Source organism: Scylla paramamosain, chromosome 33 (genome assembly GCF_035594125.1).
Source record: "Scylla paramamosain isolate STU-SP2022 chromosome 33, ASM3559412v1, whole genome shotgun sequence".
NCBI classification, from domain to species: domain Eukaryota; kingdom Metazoa; phylum Arthropoda; class Malacostraca; order Decapoda; family Portunidae; genus Scylla; species Scylla paramamosain.
The window spans coordinates 11,743,725-11,767,367 of NC_087183.1; the positions used below are offsets into that span (position 1 = coordinate 11,743,725).

Here is a 23,643-nt window from a genome sequence, read left to right on the forward strand (position 1 = left end):
TAAAACTAAACGTAGATAAACTAATATATGCTCGTGTATCATAGTCGCCCTCTCACAGCTGGGTATGGGAAGGTTAGTATCGAGTGTCTTATCCATCCGTTTATTTAAATTAGGGATAGAAATGTTGTGCAGACTCGACTTGTTTTGATTGCCACTTTCAGTTACACATGATTCCTGTTGCTACATCTCACCTCCGACGTTCGTAGCACATTAATAAGTGTACGAATAGAAACATAACAGTGCTCAATATTGTGAATGTGAGTAAAACTAATAGTGTTATGGCAGAAAAGCAGCTGAGTGAAGGGGTGAGTGGAAATTAGAGTAAAAAAACGCGTCTGAAAATAGAAGCCAAATAGATTCAACGAGGGAGAGATGTAAATGAGAAGAGAGAGAGAGAGAGAGAGAGAGAGAGAGAGAGGAGAGAGAGAGAGAGAGAGAGAGAGAGAGAGAGAGAGAGAGAGAGAGAGAGAAACTTAATAAAATACACCAATAAGTTTGCGAAAAGGCTAAATTTCATGCGTCAAGTGCTGAGATACGATGCGAAACTGACATGATAGGAAACTGAACTAAATTTCCCTGCTATATCTGTCTAGTTTTCCTATTTGATATTTGCGGAAGTCATCATTACCTTAGAAACGACCAGGGATACACTTCTCATAATTTTCTGCTATTGTGCCAGTTTCATTTGTGTATTTCTCGTCTTTATGGGCCGGAACAGGGGTGTCCTTTTCCCTTTCTCATTTACGGAACGGTTCTCAGTATGGCTGCTGCCGGTGTTTGGGTGATAGAAGGAATGGACGTGACAATTATAAGTATTTTGGTATACCACGCTATGCCAAACTGTGTCACGCCCTACTGTTGCATCTCTATACGTACTCCAGTAACACACACACACACACACACACACACACACACACACACACACACCACACACACACACACACACACACACATTCCAGCACATATAATTGTCTCACGCGTTGTTTTAAGAAAGGGTACGAGTCATAATTTTTTAACCCACAGGAGGCCCACACCTTCCTTTCAGTTACATAAAGGTGTCAAGTGGAATTGTAAAGGTTTGTGTTGAATAGACAGTGTACAAATATTCCTTATTGTTTTATTTCTGCAACATGCGAAGATGGGGGTTTAAAAATGTCTGCTGTCTATTAAAGTTTAGTTTGCGAAAGGTGGGTATTTAAAAATGGCGCCTGTTTGTTCTGATTGTGTGGAGGTGGGTGTTTATATATGGCGGCTCCTTTGTTTTGGTTGAATGTGCGGATGTGTTTTGAAATCGAGTGAAGTGTTTTCGTTAGTTGATGGAATATGAAGTGTGTTTTGATAGTGGCGTATTGTGACTCAAACGTGGTGGTGGTAGTGATAGTGGTGGTGGTGGTGGTGACATGTTTTGTTCCGGTGTGTGTGTGTGTGTGTGTGTGTGTGTGTGTGTGTGTGTGTGTGTGTGTGTGTGTTTGTGTGTGTGTGTCCGTTTGGTTTGTCATATTGCGTTTGATTCGTTTTAGTTTTTGATAATATAGTGATGGCTTGGCTTTTTTGGGCGTCAGTGTGTGTGTGTGTGGCAACACGTGTAACTGAAACTTTTATATTTGTCGGATTATGGCTTCGGCTTTGACTGCGATGGTGTTGAACATGCACATACATGTCACACACACACACACACACACACACACACACACACACACACACACACACACATACACACACACACACACACACAGACACACACGCCGTACTGTTATTTGTTCAAATGTAATTAAATTAGATGAGGGAATTTATAATTAACACGTCCATGGATAATATTTTAAGTAAACACGTGCCGTATTTATTTCCAGCCAACACGTGGACGAGAAGCTTCCACTCTTCCTCATTCCCGGAACAGCAATAAGTAAGTGTGCAATATTTATTTTTCCCCTTACTCATATTTTTGACACAATATTTTATTTTCTGCATATTTCTTACTGGGAACTGGTCGTGATCCTCCCTTAGGTTGCACTTATTTAATCCATCATCTTGTGTTGTATTTTCTGTTGTATTATTTATGATGTACAGTTACCCATGTAGTGATATGAGAGAACCCTTTAAATTACGTGCTCTATGTTTGAATGTATGTTAATATATGCTCGAAATTAACTGTTTTGTAATGAGATCCGAAATGACTAATGAAAAGGTATTTGCCGGATTTTGCTTTCTTTTGGTACAGGGTTGAGTACAATATGATATAGTTTCTTCGGGCGACTGTGCGTGTGTTTTACTCCTCTGTGCTGTGTGTGCTTGGCGTCCAGTGTCACCTTCCTCGTGTTATCTGATTTGTAGAGTCATTTTTCATCTTGCAGTCGAGTTATCATGCACAGACAGACATCACTCACACAGCTTTCCTTTATGACACTCAATACATCTCTCTCTCTCTCTCTCTCTCTCTCTCTCTCTCTCTCTCTCTCTCTCTCTCTCTCTCTCTCTCTCTCTCTCTCTCTCTCTCTCTCTCTCTCTCTCTCTCTCTCTCTCACACCCAGGCAGAGTTGTTTGTGTTCAGTAAAACTTGTAATGGAAGACAAACTTTGCGCTCCACGTAGTTTGGTTGGCTTTGTGAGTCTTGCTTATTTGAGGCGCGAAAGAATAGTATTATCTCTCTCAGTAATTACCTCGTGGCGGAGCTGAAAATCGGGGGTCTATAGTGATTGCGACTCAGGCCAAATTAGGTCCCTGTATTTTTGCTTCTAGGTTATCAGGGAGGTGGTTTTATTTGAGTAGGGCCTCGCCGTCCTCTTCTCTGGCAGTGACCAATCGCTGGGGGGACAGGCAAGAGCTTATCGAGGTAAAGATATCGAGGTAAATAGAAAGACAGGGGAAGAAAAGGAAACTCAGGAGCGTGGAGGTAATAAAGAGAAATAGGGAAAGGGAGAATTGCTGAAAGTAGGAAGAGGAGGAGGATGAAAGGGAATGGGAAAGGAGGAATAAAGGTGAATGTGAATATGAGAAGTGAGTAAAAAGGAGAAATAAAGGGAATATGGAATTTAGGAGGGAAAAAAAAGGAGGAGAATTGGATATGAATAAATGGAGGAAAAGATAAAATAATAAGAGAATGAAGAAAAGGAAGATAAAATGAAAGGAGAGGAGGAGGAGGAGAAGGAGGAGGAGGAGGAGGAGGTGTAAGTAGAGAAGGCGGACAAGGAAATGAAGAGGATAGTGAAGCAGAGAAAATAATAAAAACGGATGATGGAGAAAAAAAAAGAAAAAAAACGTAAAAAAAAGGAGTGAGAAAAAGAAGAAAGACCAGGACGATGAAGAGGAAGGAAGAAGGAGGAAGGAAAAGGAAGAGGAAGAGGAAAATTCATATAGGATTCTTTCTGAAGGACATGCTTGAGATTTTCCCTGGAAGTATTGCCAGGAGAGGAGGAGGAGGAGGAGGAGGAGGAGGAGGAAGAGGAGGAGGAGGAGGAGGAGGAGGAGGAGGAGGAGGAGGAGGAGGGCGGCGGCCAGTGGAAAGAGAGAAGGATATTTAAATTCCTTCCCACTATAAGCTGACAGGTAGAGCTCCCGTGGGAACCTTTGTTGTCTATCACCGGAGAGGAGATGGAGGGGAGTTAGCGGGAGTGAATATTGACGGGGAGTGAGTGAGGGGGAGGGGAGGAGAGGATTTGATGACAGATGAAGTGAGAGGATAGGTAGATGTGTGTATTAATGTGAGTGTGTGTGTAGGTAGATAGGTAAATAGAAACACAAGGGAAAGTGAGTATAAGGAATAACTATTAGAGAGAGATGAAAGGAATACACAAAGCGAAAGAGTGACGAAGACGATGAAAGACTGACTAAAAGGAGGAGGAGGAGGAGGAGGAGGAGGAAGACGCCATCAAGGGAAGGAGGGAAATGACTGGTTGAAGTGGATGAGTGTCTGGGAAGGGAAAGAGAGACGACTGACTGTACAAGACGAAGACGGAGGAGGAGGAGGAGGAGGAGGAAGAGGAGGAGGAGGAGGAGGAGGAGGAGGGATAGAACAAGAAGAGTCATTACGAGAGGAGACAAGTGACAAGATGAAGAGGATGAGAACAGCAAATACGAGAGAAGGGGGAAACACACACACATACACACACACACACACACACACATACACACACACACAGAACAGAACAAACACAAGAAAAAAAAAATAAACCAATGAGAAAAATGACATAACGAGAATTAAAACTCCTACAACCTCACGAGAAACAAGTGATAGGTGAGGATAAGATGAGAGAGAGAGAGAGAGTGAGAGAGAGAGTGGGGGAGAAAGAGAGAGAAGGACAGGCGCGAGTAATGGCAGAAGGAGACACTCGGGACTAGTTTGAGATGCAGCAGGAACATTACTGAGGACCTAAGAGCAGACTTAGAGGCGACGAGTCAAGAGTTAGAGCGACGAGGGGAACGAGTAAGGAAATAGACTGAGGGAGGCGGCAGAGAGAGGAGGAGGAGGAGGAGGAGGAGGAGGAGTAAGAGGAGGTGAATAAGTAGAAAAAAAATGAAAAATCAGGATAAAGAAGAGGAATATGAGGAAGGAGGAGGTAAAGAGCCATAAATTAAGGAAAAAGGAAGAGAATGAACAAAAGAAAGGAGGGGGAAGAAAGAAGAGATAGGAGAGGAAGGGGAAAGTGGAGGACGAGGAGTAGGATAAGTAAAAAAAAATAGGGAATAAGAAGAAATAAAAAGGAAGAAGAAGGGAGAGGAAGTAAAGAGAAATAAACTAAGGGAGAATGAAGGGGAAGAAAACAGTGGATAAAGGAAAGCAGGAGGTGAAAGAGATTAGGAAATAAGTAAAAAAAAAATGAAGAATAAATATAGATAAGAGGAAGAATAGGGAGGAGGAGGTGGAGACATAAACAAAGGGAGAAGAGAGAAAATGGAGAGAAAAGGAGGAGGATATGAAGAATGAATACAGAAAGAAGAGGTGTAGGAGGGGAGGGATAAGTAGAAAAAAAGTTGAAAAATAAGGAGGAGAATAAGGGAGAAGGAGGGGAGGAGCAAGAGAAAGGGGATGGAGGAGCAGGGGGAGAAGAATAAAATAGAATAGGAGCTGGGGGATAAGTAGAAAAAAATGGAGAATAAGGACAAAGAAGAGAGGAGGAGAGAGGAGAGGAGAGTACAGGAAAGGAGAGGAGGAGGAGGAGGAAGCATACATCAAGGGAGAAGGAAGGGGAGAAAGAAGAGAAGGAAGAGGAAGGAGGAGGAGTGCATGAATAAACAAAAGAGGAACAAGGGGGAAAAATGATGATGATGAGACGAAGGAAGAGAAAAAAATAGAGAAAACGAGAAGTATGACGAGAAAAATCGAGGATGAAAAGGAGAAAGAAGAAAAGGAGGAGGAGGAGGAGGAGGAGGAGGAGGAAGCGCCATCAATAGCAAGCTGCCTCAATGACCACAGACAGTTATTGTAAACAGGAGGCAACACCAGACAGGTAGACAGGTGTGCTGGAGGTGAAGTAATTAATGAGGGAAGGTGCACAGGTGTTCCTCTCCTCTATGCCGCCTTACCTGGCTAATGATTCGTCTTTCCTTTTCACACCTTGACAGCATTATACCCTGCACCTTTACTCCCGACGCAATTTTTGTTTCCCTAGCTTCTAGTTCGGTCGTAAATTTTTAGCGTGTTACTGAGGACGTGGAAAATTAGACTGGTCGGTATTTGTTGCATTGTGTAGGTGGTGAAGACGAGGTGTTGTGTATTGCTTTTGTTGCTGCACCCAATCTCGGCCTTATCGGTATAAGATCTAACATTATGTATTCTAAAGGTCTTTGTATATTCTTGCTTGATACTCACGATATATTCAGCATAGGGTGGCCAGACGTAGGTGGCCAAGCAGACAGCTTTCTTGAATTTCTTTAGTTTATTTTTGGTTAAAATGTGTTGTATAAAACTAAAGAAACAACAATTACTTATTAATTTCTCTCGCTTCTTCACTAATTTACGAAAGTATGATGAATATTGTATTTGTTTGTTTTACTCAGCTGCTACGAGCAGAACATTACGTGTTGAACTTACTTTGAAAAAACAGATGTCCTTGTCAAAAAAAAAAAAAAAAAGTTTTCTCTATTTTGGAAATTTGGAAATGGCCATCCTAATTCAGCACCATGAGGTGAACTGCTTCTCAGTGGAGATCTCGAGACACCTCTCAAATTTGGGATGAGCTTTGTTGACTGTACCTTCAGTGGGTCTTGTTTTTTGTTTCCCTATGCCAGCGCTCCTCTTGAATAAAAAAAAAATAGTCAGTACGGTTTATTTTACTTTACAATAGGGAGCTCAAAAAAAAAAAAAAAAATACACTAACGAGGATTTTTCGATATATACCTTGTGTTAAAAGAGGAACAATTGTTACGAGAATTTTCGATATACCTGGATGACACCTGAATAGAACTTCTGTTAAAATTGTGCGAGTTGAAAAAGGTTAAATGGCTAAAAAAAAAAAAAAAAGAAAAAAAGGTCCGCGTGCACCTGATGTGAATGCATTGAGAGAGTTTTCCTGGGTCACACAGGTGCATTTGTGTTCCGTTCACATGTCCCTGACGCCGCGTGGCCTTGTTTCTGTGCTGTGTCAGTCAATCCGACACTTGTCCCACACCTGTCCATCACCATTACCTCCACAGGGCTGGTGATCTGATTATTGCTAGGAAATGAAGTATCAGTCTAATGGAGAAATCAAAACCAAGCCTGACGTGTCATTCTTCGCTCATTGACTTAACCTGATTTAATATGTAATATAACGTGATATAACCTTAAGTATGTCCAAGTTAATGTACATAGACAAGAATAGAGAAATATTAATTAGTGTGGGGGGGGGGTGGTTGATAGATGCTGCACCCCAGACTGGACAGATGGAGGTGTTGGGGATGTGCGGGAAGGTAGTATTGAGTGTAAGAGGATGAGTGATGTTGCTCAGGCTGGAAAAATGGAGGGGTAATTAGGTGCGGAAGGATTAGTGTTTGGGATTGGGAGATGAGTGATGGGGTTGGGGTAAAAGTGATGCTGCTCCCCAGGCTAAATAGATGGAGGTGTATGGGGTGTGTGGGGGTGTTGTGGTGTGAGTGGTGCTGCACCCCAGGCATCACAGGGGCTGCTGGTCTGATTATATCCAGTAATTGAAGTATCAGTCCAGTGGAGGAATGAAAACTAAGTTTGACGTGCCATTCCTTGTTCATTGACATAACCTGATTTAATTTAGCGTAATATAACGTGATGTAACGTCATATATGTCCAAATTAATGTACATGTGCAAGATTAGAGAAATATATTTTTTTCTTCATTTATTTTTATTTCCGGTGTTCAAGGTCTCGTTTGCTTAGATTCCAATTTTCATATTTTGCAAAGAGATGTTTAGAAAAAGAGAGGATGTAAGAGTGAGGGAAAGCATATATCATTTGTCAAAGGTAATGAGGAAATTGACGAGAGATCCCAGTAATTGAGACTGATGGAAGCAATGTCAGTTATCATGTCTTGTAAGGAAATTGTTAAGAGGTGACAGGACGTGAGACTGTAGAAAAGAATGTGGTTTGTAGAGTAATTATTGGTAGGTGGTAAGAATTAAAGCTCAGGGGAAGAATGTATTTTTACGACAGGTGTTAGTGCATTATGGGACTTAAGATTGTGAGTAAACACAAAAAATACTGAAAAAAAACGAATATGGCATGTTATTGTACCCCTGGCCACGACTGTACATTGACTTTACCTAGAAAGAAAATAGAGAGGAGTAATAGAATCCGAGGTTACTAGTCTGATTAACGTGAGATACATACGTTTTTAGGCTCAATTCTTTACTGGAGCGAGATAACGTGGATTAATTTTTCACTAGTGTATTCCGTTCAGGCACTGACCTATAGAATCTTCGTCATTTTATAAAATAATACTCCATATGCAGGACAATTATATATATATATAGTCATTTGGGGGAATAAATGAAAGTTTTCATTAACATCAACCTGTAGCCTTTAATACTTGCCTTAGAAAAAAAAACAAATACCGTAAGATATGTATAATTCTGTTGTGCTTTCAATGTTGTACCGTATTTTGTTCTAATCTTTATATTTTTTTTCTTAATAACTGAAAAAGACAGAATCATTTGTTGCCCCCAAATGGGGTAAGAAATTAATTGCGAGGGGCAAAAAAATAAAAGGGCTGAAACTTCTCTAAATTATAATTCCTTTGGATTCTAATAGAGTTCATAGAGATGAATTTTCTCTAATAATCACTAAACAAACTGAGTTATTTGAAAAATTTGGCAAATTTGCCTGTAGTGAAAAAAAAATGACAATTTTGGGGTAAAAAAAATCATGTGGGGAAAAAAATTAATGGAGTAAATAATGACCCTTGTACTAGGTCAGTTCCATTCTGTTAAGAAAAATTAATTAACAGAGCCCTTCCTTTTTACGACGAAGAAGACAGTCATTTGCCTCTACATCAGGGAAAATGAAAACTCCTTTTTTGATTTCTGGGAGCACAGGTCCATAAAATATGTACTGTGACTCTAATACTTCAATGTCTTTTACTGGTCTTTCGCACCACGTCCAGTCATGTGGGTTACTACCAAATGCCTTTTGCTGAAGGAAGTCAACTTCTACCTTTTCAATGTCATCGTCGTCATCATCATTTGTAAAGGTCTTCGTCACCTTACCCCAATAATATTTTACACAGTATATATATTACATTTGTACAGTATATATCCATTTTAGGTTCATTTACAACTGAAAACCATATACATATATCAATTACCCTATTATCCTTGTTGCTCAGTATTACATTTTTTCATCTGGACACGGTTCCACAACATTCCACTACTCATTCCATATTTCTTAGCAGTTCTCTTGATAGATGATCCTGCCATTACTTCATTAATTGCTACTGCAATTGTAACTTCATTATATTGTTTCTTTTTCTTTTTATAGGTCCGTACCATTCTGATAGATGTTAGATGATACTGTGATAGCCTTATGTTAAATGCACCCGTCTATTTACTCTGGAAATAGAATTTAGTAGATTTATATTACACAGTATAGTTCCTAGATCAGGTTTTATCAATTGTTCCGGAGACTAGAATACCAGAATATATATATTTATATATACGAGTATATATACATAATATTATGTTGTGAATAAAATCATGGGGGGTAAAAAATGTCCAAGATTGGGGTAAAAAATCATATGTGGGGAAAAAAAAAAGTTGAGGTAAAAAGTGAATGGGGGGTAAATAATGAATATGACAATTTGGTCATTATTTACCCCATACTTGGTCATAATTGGCCCCACATTGACCCCCCTCCCCCAAACTGTGGGGACAGTAGAATCATTGAGGAAACACATAGGATGGTCACTTTTCACCCCAGGATTCATATTTTACCCCGATGGAAAGCGAAAAATAATTTAGGGGGCAAAAAATTATTATTGAGTAAAACTTGAAAAATGTTTGGACAAACTTTTTTTCCATGGTTTTGGGATAATTGATCTCATACTTATATTTTTCATTTTGGAAATCCAAAAAAAATACAGAAAAATACTTCAATACTTCTTCTACCTACATATGAGAGAGATTTCAATTTAGGAGTGTTCAAACCCCCCCAAGGGGGGCATTCGATTTTTACCCCTAAAAGGTCCGGGTCATTAATTCCCCCAAATGACTATATTTTATTTCCTGTTCTCTGAGTGTGATAAAATAATTGGCTAGGTATGCGGGGCAGGGTGGAATGGCCGCTAAATGGTGTAGTGTGTCTGCGAGGCGTGTGTCTGTGTGTTTGTGTTTAATGGTTCGTAATAACTGCAGCGAGGCCTTCTGTAAATCCCCAGCACACGCCTACGCTTACACCTACACACACACACACTTAAACTTACACACACACACACACACACACACATACATACACACACACACACACACACACACACACACACACATAGATAGATAAATAGATTGATAGAGGTAGATAGAGATTGATAGAAATTGAGAGAGAGAGAGAGAGAGAGAGAGAGAGAGAGAGAGAGAGAGAGAGAGAGAGAGAGAGAGAGAGGAGAGAGAGAGAGAGAGAGAGAGAGAGAGAGAGAGCTCTAACCCTTTCATGGCTTTCCGGCTTTAAATACATAACAAAAATTCACAACGAAGAGGGGATGAAAAAAGTGTGAGCGTCAGGAGCCGTTGAACCTGCTGTGTGTGTGCGTATGTGCGTGCACGTACCTGAAACACATGCTGATTAAGAGAGCGATAGGTGACATGTTGACAGACAGACATCAAACACACAGCCAAAAGACACGTGTTTGATGGACAAGAACGAGAGAGAGAGAGAGAGAGAGAGAGAGAGAAGAGAGAGAGAGAGAGAGATGAGAGAGAGAGAGAGAGAGAGAGAGAGAGAGAGAGAGAGATTTGAAAGAGCACGTAAGCATTTCTCAAACACAAAGAGCTATGATTGCAGACTGAAAAAAAATAAACAAAATAAACAAACGTACTTAAGAAAAACAAATTAAAAAGGACATTCATTAACATACAGAGCAACAAAGACCAAGACATTTCTATATGAACAACTAAATATTCACAGCTTTCTTTTTCTTTGCACTTTTTTTTTAACATATTTATTTCGAACAATTTGGTAATTATGTCACCGGCATGTAATTACTTGCCTCTGAACTCTAAATGGATGGCAAGAGGGAAGCATTTTTAATTAGAAACTTGTTTATGCTGCGAGGAGGAGAAAAAAAATAAAAGCCCTCGTGGAGTTAAAACCCAGGAAACTATTTAATTTCTAAGTTTCATACAAAAATTAACTTGTGATGTCAATTGCCGCCAACTAACTGTGTGTGTGCGCCGCCAGGAGAAAAAATACCGTATGAAAACTCTGAGTATTGCCCATTCTCAAAATAGAATAGTAGTAGACCGCGGCTGGGTGCGCCGAGGGAAAGCCACACACGCACGCAAAAAAATTAGTGTTTTTCTCACAAAGTTCCTAATGGTAAAATCGGTGCCGGAGCGTCATTCATTCCTCAGGTGAGACGCCTCGGCACACACACCTGCGCACCCACGCACACACACACACAAACACACACACACACACACACACACACACACACACACACACACACACACACACACACACAAACACACACACACACACACCTGTTTCCATTGGTGTGTTTGTTTCTAATTTGCGCACTCCCTTGTACACAGGTGGAAGGAAGGACCAGGGATAGAGAGAGAGAGAGGGAGAGAGAGAGGGTGGGGGAGGGATAAGTGCGTCTTTGATCTCCAGGAAAAGAACATGTCATTTAAATTCCACTATGAATATTTTGGAGCTGAAAAATGTGGCTGTGCATTTTACTAACTTTTTAAATTTGGGGTCCATCGAGGTGACAGGCATCACCGACCCACTAACTGAAATTGGCCGGGGTCCCGAACAGCTGGATTCCCTCCCAATTGGCCCCCTGTAATTAAAAATACCGCTGGAAGAGGATAGGGGTGGACTGGGACGGGAGGCGGTGTAGCTAAAGGGGCTTGAATGTGGGTAGGTGGGGATCAGGATGTTGGAGAGTGGAGATGTTAGCCACGCAGACCCACGGACTTATCCTCATATTTTTATAGATTAGAAGCATTCCTTTTTGACGACATTAGAGAGGCCGGCAGGAATGTTAGGCGGGCAATTAATATGTTGAAGGGTAGAATAGTTTTTGGATTTAACAGCAGTAGTTGGGCGCGTTGGAATGGCGGAGAAATTAGCAGTGGCGGTTAATTGGGTGTAAAGGGAGGGAGATGGGAAGCTTGCAAAGGGGCCTTATTGGGAGAATGGTATTTGCTGAACGCTACGCTCATGCTCAATTGTTTTGCTGATGGCTGTAATGAAGGTATGGAAGCAGGGAGGGAGAGCATGGAAGGAAGGAAGGAAGGAAGGACGGAAAGGAAAAGAAAGGGATTTGGAATGTTTCAAGGGTTGTGTGTGTGTGTCTGCCTGTGTCTGTGGATAGGTGGTTTTGGAAGCTAAACGATGGTGGTAGTGGTGATGCTAATTAATGATGGTTATTATAGTGATAGTGATGGTGATGGTGATGAGTCGTAATAATTTGTGTTAGTGATGACAACGGTGTTACTGACTTGACTGGTGTTGATAATAGAAGCTGGTAATTGGTGGAGATAATGATGATAAATGATAATAAGAGTAATACTGGAAGCCATTAAAGGTTACTAGTCCAACGATGTGACGATAAAATGAATGTTGATGTTGGTAATGGTGTTGACAGGTGGTGATGGTGGTGGGAAGAGAACAAATGGTAATGGTTGAAAGAAGGAGGAGGAGGAGGAGGAGGAGGAGGAGGAGGAGGAGGAAGAGGAGGAGGAGGAGGAGGAGGAGAACACTAAAAACACAGTACTCTCGGAATCTTTTAAGTGGTAATAAGTAATGTTGACAGATTTAATAGCTTGCGTATTGAGCTGCAGAATTGTGTTGCGGTTAAATGTGGTGAAGTGAGGTGGTGATGAGTGGTGGTGTGGGAGGAAGGGTGCACACGTGAAGTGGTGAGGAATATTCTTATTATTGATATTATTAGGTAGGCATTACTGTCTAGAGGATGAGAAGGAGGAGGAGGAGGAAGAGGAGGAGGAGGAGGAGAAGTAAGTGGTGGTGATGAAGAAAATAGAGGGCGAAGAAATGCAGGAGATAAAAGAGTAGGAGAAGAGGGTTAGGAAAGGATAATAAGAGGTGGTGGAAGAAAAGACGGAGGAGGAGGAGGAGGAGGAAGAGGAGGGGGAGGAGGGGGAGGAGGAGGAGGAGGAGGAGGAGGGAGGCGATAATGGCCGTGTCTTGCAGGGGAATGCGAGTGTGTTGTGGTGGCGGTGTTTTCAGAATTGCAATGTTTATAACCACAATATTTCACGTCAGCGGATGGTCTCCAAAAATATAGAGAGAGATCGGGAGTAATATGGCGGCGGTGTAAATCATGCACAGAGAGGGGGAGAGGTATGGGGAAATGAAAAAAAAAAAAGATAAAAAAAGATAAAAAATAAACAACAACAAAAAAAAAACAATAGATACATTTCAAGTTTGCGTATTAATTCTCACCACGTCAATAATAGATAAATTTTTACTGTTATTCACATCTCTGTTTGTTTTTCACTCTAGGTTACTTACTTTACTTATTTTTCTCCTCCCTTTTCACCCTGAAGCTGAATCTTGGAAGCCAAATAATGTTAACTCTTTATTTATTTAAAAGCACACATTAATTTTTTTTATTGCTACGGCTTATATATTTCCAAGATGTAATATGTTGAAATGTAAGTGCTTCCTTCTGTACTCCCCTTGTAATACGTGAAACTGCTCGTTGAATAATATAAAGATAGCAATGAAATGTTACACGCAGGAAGCAGGGCGTGGCGCCGTATGTGGAGGGGACTGACACGAAGCTAGGGAGTGAAAGGGGAGAGGAGGAGAGGGAGGGAGAGAAAAGAGGAGGAAGGAGGATGGAGAAGAAAGGAGAGGGAGGGTATATGGGAAAAGGGATGAGTGAAGGGCAACTGGAAAAAAAAAAGTTGAAGTGAAGGGAAAGGGAGAGGGAGAAGGGAAGAGGACGTGGAAAGAATTGCGTAAAGGGAAATACTGAGAAGCGACAGAGAAAGGAAGTATAAATGCATATGGAAATGGAATTGATATGGATATGGACAGGGACGTGAGAGGGAGGGTGTGATAGGCAGATGTGAGAGACGGAAGAAAGAATGGGTGAAAAGAAATGGAGTGAGTGGAGACGAGAAGTAGGATAAGTGGAGGGGCAGAAGGATGGCTAACTGGGGTGATATTGAAGGGGAGATGAGAAGAAGTAGGGGCGAGGGAAAAGCCAGAGAAAGGACTAAATGGGGAGAAGAAGTGGGGAGAGAAGAGAGAGTAGAAGGGCTAAGTGGGGTGACAGGATAGAGGAAAGGAGGAGAGAAGTGGGGAGAGGGGAGAACCACTAGAATAGCCTGGGCGTGAGGGTGCGAGGTGAGGGAAGGCGAGGGGAAGAGAAGGAGAGGGAAGGGGAAGTGAAACATGATAGTGCCTGGCTTGCCTCCAAGTGGTGCCAGGCGGCCACCAAGTGTCGCTGCCCCTCTCCCACACATACTATCTTACCCTCACCCTGTACACCTCCGCCCCCCCATCCCAACTACGACCCTTCCCACCCTCGAGCTCCTTCCAGAGTTGATGAATATCCCACACGACCGACGAGGGGCTAAGCAAATGCCTCGTGTTGATGGGCGTGTCTGGCGTGTCGGTGGCGTGGTGGGTGGGAAGCAGGAGGGAAGGAAGAGGGAGGAGGGAGGGGCTTGTCTGGTTCCTGGCTCCCGGCGCTTCTTGTCTGGCGGTGATGCAAGGCTGGGTCTGTGGCGCGTGTGGGGTGTTTTCTTGGCGTGGAGGGATGGAGAGCGTACCATCGATGACTGGAAATCGAAATACACTACCAGTAAAACCCGGTAACCTGAACACAGCACAGACTTGCCCTAGTGACCCCAGTAAAATTAACGAAACTAAGCACAAATTTTCCCAGTTATCCCCGTAACTGAAATATTACACAGACTTTCTTCCAGTAATGTCAGTAACCGGAAGACTACACCTACACCCTCCCAGTAACCGGTAAACTACACTCACACCCTGCTCACACACACCACACCTACACCACACTCAGCAGCAGAGGCAGTACACTTACACCCTGCCAATAAACTAAGACTACAGCCACACCCACCCAATAACCTTAATATCACATCCACACCCTGCCACTTCCCAAAACTTTCCCCAACGCTCTCCCATCACCACGAGGCAAACTCCCCGCTATCCTCCTATGAATCACCTCGTTGCGGCACTACAGGAGACGAAGGGCCGTACTCCGCTCAGCTGTGTCTCCTTCCTCTCCTCCCAGGGGCGCTAGAGGGATAAAAGACGCGTATAATGAGACCTAAGGGGGACCAGAGGGACCGGGAAACGAGGTTGCTCACAGTGGTACTTTGAGGTCATTTCGGCAACTGCGGGAAAGAGGCGGAGGAGACACGGAGGTAAAGGGAAAAGGAAGGTCTGTCAACGCACCCTCTTTGATGTAGCTTTTTTCCCTTCAGGAGTTGAAGCCGTTGTTATTTGATGTTGAGTGTGTTGAATGGTGAGCTGAGTGACTTGAGGGAGGGAGGGAGGGAGAGAGGGAGGGAAGACTGAAGTACGGGGAAGGGGAAAGGGAAAGAGACAGCCAGAGAGAGAGAGCGAGAGAATTCAACTCTTTCAAGTCAACGGAAAGATAACGTACCCGGGAAAAGTGAGTGAAAAGTTATCTGTACGTACACAAAAAGGGAGTAATGGTTAATGAAAGGAGGAGGTTGTAAGGCTCCTCCTCTGAAGCCTTGAGTAAAGAGTAATACTTGACTGTGCTTGACTTTCTGCTTGACTTTGTGTTCGGGCTGACAGCGGCCTGACGGGAGGAAGAAAGGATGCAGGCAAATAACCTTTTTATCCATCCCGCCTCTGCATCGCCTCCTCCTCCTGCTCTTCTTCCTCCTCTTGCTACACTTCTCTCCTCTTCTCCTCCTCTTCCTCCTTCTCGTTTTCGTTTTCGTTCTTTGTTGTCGTCTTTTTATTTCTCCCTGTCCTTGTTCTTGTCATTACGCTGGTCCTCCTCCTCCTCCTCCTCCTCCTCCTCCTCCTCCTCCTCCTCCTCCTCCTCCTCCTCCTCCTCCTCCTTTTCCTTTTCCTCTTGCATTTCGTCGTCCTCGTCTTCCTCTTCATAGTTTTCGTTCTTTGTTGTTGTTATTCTTGTTCTTTTCTTGTCGTTTATCCTCCTCCTCCTCCTTCTCCCCTCCCTCCTCCTCCTCCCCCCCCAAGCCATCAGTGCCGCAATGACCATCACCGGAAGTATCCAATTGACATTTCCTGACAAACTTCGGGTCAGAAATATGAATCTTTGAAACACACACACACACACACACACACACACACACACACACACACACACACACACACACACACACACACACACACACACACACACACACACTTCTCCTTTAACCTCTCATGCTATCATTCCTTACTTCCTCCCTTGCTTTTCCCTTCCCTTACCCTTGTTTCCCTAGTTCATTCCCCGTCCCATTCACTGACGGCACCACACACCCATTGCCTCACCGCAGCAGTGAAATTACACATCATTAATCTACCTCATGTACTCATTTTGCGGTCAAAGGGAGGTCGAGAGGAGCAGGAGAAAGCAAGTGTCTTTTTCTCACCCTTCATGCATGTTCCTTCTGTTTTCTGTTTGCTTGCTGTGCTTGCTGGGAAATGAAGGTCTCACGCAGATCAATGCCTGCTTGGTACGTTGCCTCTGTGTTGGACTGCGGCTTGGTTGTTGCTGGCTGGAAAAAAAAGAAAAAGAAAGAAAAAAGTTACCCTCGTCTTGAATATTGTGCAAGTCAGGGTCAAGTCTGTAGTCGTTACTCACGGTGAGGAACGTCTTGCTTCCTTTGTGTATTCGTAAACACGTGCTCCAGTGTCTGGCTAAGTTGAAGTAATCATACGTACACTGCATGTATACGTAAAGGCACGCCCGTACGTACACTTGCATTCTTGTCTTGGTGAGTTTGTATGCATGCACGCGTACAGGGGCGCGCGCACACACACACACACACACACACACACACACACACACACACACACACACACACACACACATTCTCAGACAGTCTCACTTTCATTACAGTTCTCTCTTTTCCTGTTACGTCTCTCTCTCTCTCTCTCTCTCTCTCTCTCTCTCTCTCTCTCTCTCTCTCTCTCTCTCTCTCTCTCTCTCTCTCTCTCTCTCTCTCTCTCTCTCTCTCTCTCTCTCTGCGCTAATCATTCCCTCTCACGTTCTCCTCCCTGCAAAATCTCCTTTATCCTTTCTCTCCCTGGTTGTTCCTTCTCTTCCTCTCTTCCTTCCACTTTCTTCTCGCCTTTTCTTCCTCCTTCCTCATTCTTCTACTCTTTCTTCCACTTTACTTCCTACTACGCACTCTCTTATGAAGTTCCTTTAGTTTCTCTCTTTTATTCTCTCTACTCTTCCTCCGTTCTTTGTTCTTAATGTTCTTTTACCGCGCGTCGTCATTTTTATAGTTTATTGTAGAAGCGTAAAATTTTTAGTAGCAGCGATAAATTTCTCGTTGTTTGCTCGTGCTGTCCCCTGTAAAGTGTGCCGGGTGTGGTGGTGCCCCCCCTCCCCCCGCGTACCGAGAAGGCATAGCTGAGGGAAGATCAAAGGGCGTGTGTGGTGGTGATGGTGGTGGTTATTATTGTGGTGCTTATGTTATAGATGGATTTTGTGATGCATTGGGCTTTATTGGTTTATTAAGTTATGAATATTGTTGGTGTTTGTTTGTTTGTGTGTGTGTGTTTGTGTATGTGTGTCTGTGTGTGTGTGTGTGTGTGTGTCTGTGTGTGTGGGGTTGTGGTTGTTGTTGTTCCTGTTGTTGCTGCTGCTGTTGTTGTTGTTGTTGCTGTTGTTCCTGTTGCTGCTGCTGCTGTTGTTGTTGTTGTTGTTGTTGTTGTTGTTGTTGTTGTTGTTGTTGTTGTTGTTGTTGTTGCTTGGCCTTTTTTTTCTTTACTACTACTACTACTACTACTACTACTACTACTACTACTACTACTACTACTACTACTACTACTACTACTGCCACCACCACCACCACCACCACCACCACCACCACCACCACCACCACCACCACCACCACCACAACAACAACAACAACAACAACAACTACAACAACAACAACAACAACATGTACTGTTTGTCAGCACATCTCTGTTCCCACTGATGCACTCACAAGACAACCTTAGCCATCGTGCAGTAACCCTTGAAATTGAAATCCCAGAGAAAACGAGTGATGTGTGTCCGTTTTCTGTGAATAATGACGTTTTTAACCTTGGGACTGGTTCTCGACTAACGAGTGCAGTAAATTCAAATCTTCTGGAGCAATATGTGGCTTTTGAATTTTTTCTTTATTTGCGTAGGCTTGTGATAGCGGTTGAATTAATGTGTTAAGTTAGATTTTAGGTTGAGTTAAGGTAAAGTTAGGTTTTAATTGCTTGAATATTTTCACTCAGGCAGTAAGTAAGGAATTGGTAGTTAGCTTACTACTCAAATATTTTCACGCAGGCAAAAAGTAATGAAATGGTAGTTAGTCTTTGCTCATTACTTCGTCTTATTTTACAATCTGGATAACCTTTTTTGACTACACTCTTTGGGAAGTAGCACTTTTTTGTAGCTTTTTTTGTTGTCTTAATCCAGCGTTTTTTCTTACATTGAAAAAAAAAAAAAAAATGAAGACTCTCACTCCTCACACACTCATCATATTCTCAGACATATTCACTTCACATACACTCACAGTACTTCTTAATTAATTCCTCACAAGTTTATTTCTCACACACTTTACACATGCTCATTTAAAGTAAGTTACCCCAATTAGTATAGTACTTTTAATTAAATGCTGTTTGTATTAAAATCTCCTGACATTTCTTGCTCTGTTTATGGGACTTTTGCGGCCTCTCTCTAGCTTGTTATTTCCTTTTTTTTTTCTTTTTTCTAACATGCTATTACTTCTGTGTTATATCATAGTACTCTTGGGAAGCACAGTGGTCTCTCTCTCTCTCTCTCTCTCTCTCTCTCTCTCTCTCTCTCTCTCTCTCTCTCTCTCTCTCTCTCTCTCTCTCTCTCTCTCTCTCTCTCTCTCTCTCACAGACTTTCTTCTTGCCCTTCCTGGTGCAGTTAGTTGGGTGGGGTTGGGGGGTGAGGGGGAGGGGGGAAGTCAGGGTTGAAACGATTTTGTAAAACAGTGGTGTTTACCTGTCTTGTTAATTAAGAGAGAGAGAGAGAGAGAGAGAGAGAGAGAGAGAGAGAGAGAGAGAGAGAGAGAGAGAGAGAGAGAGAGAGAGAGAGAGAGAGAGAGAGAGAGAGAGACTGTCAGGCGGAATATTGCTTGTTATCTCTTCGTAAAAGATAACTATATTTCCTCCAAATTATAACTTCATATCTCTCCCCTCCGACAAAAAAAAAAAAAAAAAAAATCTAATTAAGAAGGATTTATTGTGGGATAGGAGAGTTACGCCGAAATGTGATGGAGACGAGAAATGGTAAGGATGTGAAAATTTCCTTCCTTCAAACATGCACAGAAAAGGGGGAGAGGATAGATTTGATGAAGCGATATGAAACCTTTAGCAGACCTGTGTATGTAATTTTTTGTATGTCTTTTTACTGATGAAGGTGGATAGGTTAAATTTTCAGATTCCATTGAATACCATGATCCTTTCCACTCTCTCTTTTCTCCCTCCCGTCCCACACACCCTTTCCACAAAATATACAGAAATAAACATGAATGGAACGTGTTTAAAAAAAAAAGCGAGGGAGGGAGTAGCAAATGTAATGAAATAACGGAATTAATCGGATAAAGTGCGGCCAATGGTTCGATTTTATAGAGAAAAAATGCATACATAAAATAAAATAAAAATGAATATTGATGGGTTATATGAAAGTTTGTATTGCTATTGTGGTTTTTACAGATGATGAACTAATTCTGCAAACAATAATGAAAAAAAAAATGGTTTTGTTGGAAGTCACATATAGTTAAACACACATTATGATTCAGCTTGTACATGCACGTGTATTCTCGTGACCTGCAGCATGCGGATACATAAATAAGTAAAATAAAAATACACAAATGCTTACATATCAAACATAAGTAATCATGACTATCTAGTTTCAATACTTTTATCAATGGAGTGAGATTGTCTGTATTTTGACCTTGCATTTGACCCTGCATTTGTTTGTAATACAGCAGGATATTATGGTAAACAGAAATGAACAGGAAACACATCTGTACGCAGATAGATATGTAGATAGACAGATATACAAATGGGTAGATTAGTAAGCAGATTAATATGTATATAAATGGAGATAAAATTTGTTTTCATTCAAAATCTACCGTAGTTTAAATATTTAATCACTGCTATCCCATGTGAAGTTATTTAGCTGATGAGTTCGGGAAATAATAGGGTGATGTGAATGAAGAAACGTCACGCAGTCACACTAGAGTTGTGGAAAAGCGTTACTTCTCCCGCCACATGACCATCGGTATATGTAGATTGATGATGATGATGATGATGATGATGATGATGATGATGATGATGTTGATAAAAAATAATAATAAGAATAACAAGGACAAGAATAACAGCTGATGATGATGATGATGATGATGATGATGATAAGGACAACAACAACAGCAACAACAACAACAGCAACAACAACAACAACACCAGCAACAACAACCAAACTGCCAAACGTACATTTTCTCCTCCGTGGAATCACCGCCATTCCTGAAGTAGGCACAAGAAGCCACACCAGCGCGGGAACACCTGTGGGCCATTCTTACTCTCTGGTGCAGGTGTGGGAAAATCTATTGATATCGAGAATTAATAGAAAGAAATAACGTCCCGAACTTCTGTCCTCCTCCTCCTCCTCCTCCTCCTCCTCCTCCTCCTCCACCTCCTTCCGGTGATTATTCCTACACCATCCTTCTTTTCTCCCTCTTCTCCTCCCTCCCGTCTTCTTCCGGCATAAATATGATATAAAGTCTCCGGTTAATTTCCTCCGTGTGTGTGTGTGTGTGTGTGTGTGTGTGTGTGTGTGTGTGTGTGTGTGTGTGTGTTCTTCTGGCTCCAGCACGAAGCAGTTATTAGTGTACATGCACATAGTAATTCTGTCTCTATTAGCGATAACCTATTTCCAGGCGCGTGAGTACATTGAGTGTTATGATATTGGATTTAACATTGAGTCCGGAACAGTAATTGAATTCCAGTCCATGTACTTTACGCTGACTACATGCATATTGATGTTATTTGCCCCTTTCAGTGCTAAACCCTTCTTCCTATAATAACATAAACCTTTTTAGATATGTGCTCCTGTATTATGGTCTCTTAAATAATTCTGTAGGTTGAAGAAACACGAAATTAAGCTTATTTTCTCACTTTTTCATGTCCATATAACATTTTTACAGTGCCTAGAGTACAAAAAAAAAAAGATCACAGCTTTAAAAATTATTGTTATGTTTAAATTTCCTTTGTGATTCTGTCAGAAGTTTGTCAGAAACGCTTTGCTCACTGAAAAGAGGAAGAAAGAATTAAGAAGAAAACGAAGTACGGAGTAAATATGGAGGCTAAGGTAGATACTGAAAAGGATGATGGGGGAGTGGTGGGCTGGGTAGGAACTTTAGGTTGTCGACGACGAGGAGGAGGAGGAGGAGGAGGAGGAGGAGGAGGAGGGGGGGGAAGAAGAGGAAGAGACAAGCGAAGTAGATGTGGTTATACGTAAACGCTTCTGTATATTTATGTTTTGGTGTAAGTGATAAAGTACTGATATTTTGTCCATACCACCTGCTCCTCCCCTGTGTGTGTGTGTGTGTGTGTGTGTGTGTGTGTGTGTGTGTGTGTGTGTGTTAAGCCTACCTAATACATCACGGAACACACGGGAAATTTAATAATCAGCGTGTATTCATGAGTCCCATTACATTTTGCTTCATAATATTAGTAATGTCTGCGTTGCCTTGCCCTTGTGTTGCGTGGGCTTCAGGAGTCAAGAGTCCGCGGTGTCTCGAGGCAAAGGATTACAGTCTGGTCTCAATGCGCCTGGGACTTTGCAGAATTTGCGTTTTCTGTTGAAGTAATCTGGTCGCCTTGCATGTTATAATTCCGCGAGAAGGAACATTTGGGCACATCTTATGCATTTGTTACACTCAGCTCCATGTCTGTATTTCTGTTTGTTTCTCGAAATGTGAGTAATATATGTATCTTGTGTAAGTGTATTCGTGTGTGTGTTGTGTCGTGAATCTCCTGGTTGTGCATATTCAATTTCACGACTCAGGAGTGTTTTGTGTCATATATTTCCACGTGTTTTTACTAAGAAAGGAGCAGCAGTTTATTGTCTCTTCACCTCTCGTAACTTTACTTCTACGCCGTTTCTCCAATTCACCCTCCCTTTTTATTTTTTTTTCTCCCATCTCCGTTTCCTCCCCTCGCATTATTCTTCCTATCCTCCCTCCTTCCCTCCCTCCCTCACATTATTTTTCCTATCCTCCATGTCTTCCTCTCCCTCCGGTACTGTCTACTTTTCTCACCCTCCTTCCCTTCGTTCCTCTCTCCCTATTCTACTCTCTTCTTTCCTCATTCACTCTCTCTCCTTTCCGTCCTTAACTCTCGCGCCACACAACTCACGCCGCCACTCCATTTTTCCCGCCCCAGTGAAGGAAGGGAAGAGTACCGCCCTGGAAGCACTTGGGTAGGGAAAAGTATGCCCCCTCGAGCGTACGTCAGGCTGTAAACAACATTAAACAACACTTAGAATTGTCCAAGTTCAAACATAAGACACGGACGGTACGATGCAGCGTTAGCCTCTTTCTGTGTGTGTGTGTGTGTGTGTGTGTGTGTGTGTGTGTGTTGGGTCGTCACTATTGGCTACTGGGGGCTTTTTACAATATGGTAGATCAAATTTCATTGAATTTAAGTACGGGAAGTTAAGAAAAGTAGAGGCGCAGCGAGGTTCAGAGTGCACTCTAAACTTTCCCCTCATATTGTTGTTACGGGGACGGGAATTTTATTGGACTGACAGGTAATAGCCAACGGACCTCACATTAAAGGCTCAGCTACCTGTTTTGTATCTTTTATCGTGCCCTTTTTTTTTTCTATTATTTTCACAAGTTTTACCTGGAGGGTGCTCTAGTGCGCCGTACTGCGAGAAGCGCCACCTGACGGCCGGATATTTGATACTTTAGCGTTACAGGGGCGCTGGTGGTCCCGGTCCCGGTCCCAGGGTAAGAAAATTGGTCTTTGATTGAAACTCGTTCTTTCGCCAGGTTATGAAAATGGGCACTTGCCGAGCTGAGCGAATTCATACCACTGATCGGATTTTAAATTTTACGTACTTGTAGATATCGGTGAAAAAATTAATTTGCGCTTTGATATTGTGTGAGTGTCCCAGAATGATTTGATATTGAATGTGAATGTCATGGTAACCTTTTAATATGACAGTACTTGGCGTACTTCACTGGATATGCAAACTTATATGATTTTTTTTTTAAAGTGACATTACCTGTTGCTGAATATTTTAAAAAGTGCTGAGCCTTATCTGTCATCACTCAGCGTACAAACAAATTTTTTTAAACAAGAAATTATAAATAGAGAGGAAAAATATTTTATGTTTAGTGCTTCAGGAAATGCTGATTTTTTCCTTGTATAAAATGTTGCAATGCATTCATCAAACTGACTTTGGTTATCAAATATTGCTTATGAAATCAGTAATAATGGGCTTTATGAGTCTGTTCACAGCGAGTGACAAACTCAGTATAGGATGGCAGGAACTTTTTTTTATGTAAGAGGATCATTGGCGATGGGGAATAAAAAAAAAAGTTAATAAAAGGTCCACTTGAGTGCCAGTATAAACATATAAAAGTGTGTGTGTGTGTGTGTGTGTGTGTGTGTGTGTGTGTGTGTGTGTGTGTGTGTGTGTGAGGTGATCGCCTTAACATTGATGACATACAGGAGAGATGCACTGTGAGGAGCGTAGGTTCCCAAGAAGACTCAGACAGACAGGCTGGTGGATGGTACGAGGCAGTT

General features: G+C 42.1%; 1 protein-coding gene across 4 annotated transcripts in view; it reads left to right on the plus strand.

Moving 5' to 3' along the window:
- LOC135089705 (uncharacterized) overlaps positions 1-23,643 on the plus strand; it is a 256,573-nt gene that overhangs the window by 96,056 nt on the left and 136,874 nt on the right. For all 4 annotated transcript variants that reach the window (XM_063985637.1, XM_063985639.1, XM_063985636.1 and 1 more), the window contains exon 3: positions 1,851-1,903. Coding sequence is in view for 2 of the 4 variants with exons in the window: in XM_063985636.1 (XP_063841706.1) it covers positions 1,851-1,903 (53 nt within the window). In the remaining 2 variants the exon portion in view is untranslated. The remainder of the gene's footprint in view (positions 1-1,850; positions 1,904-23,643) is intronic.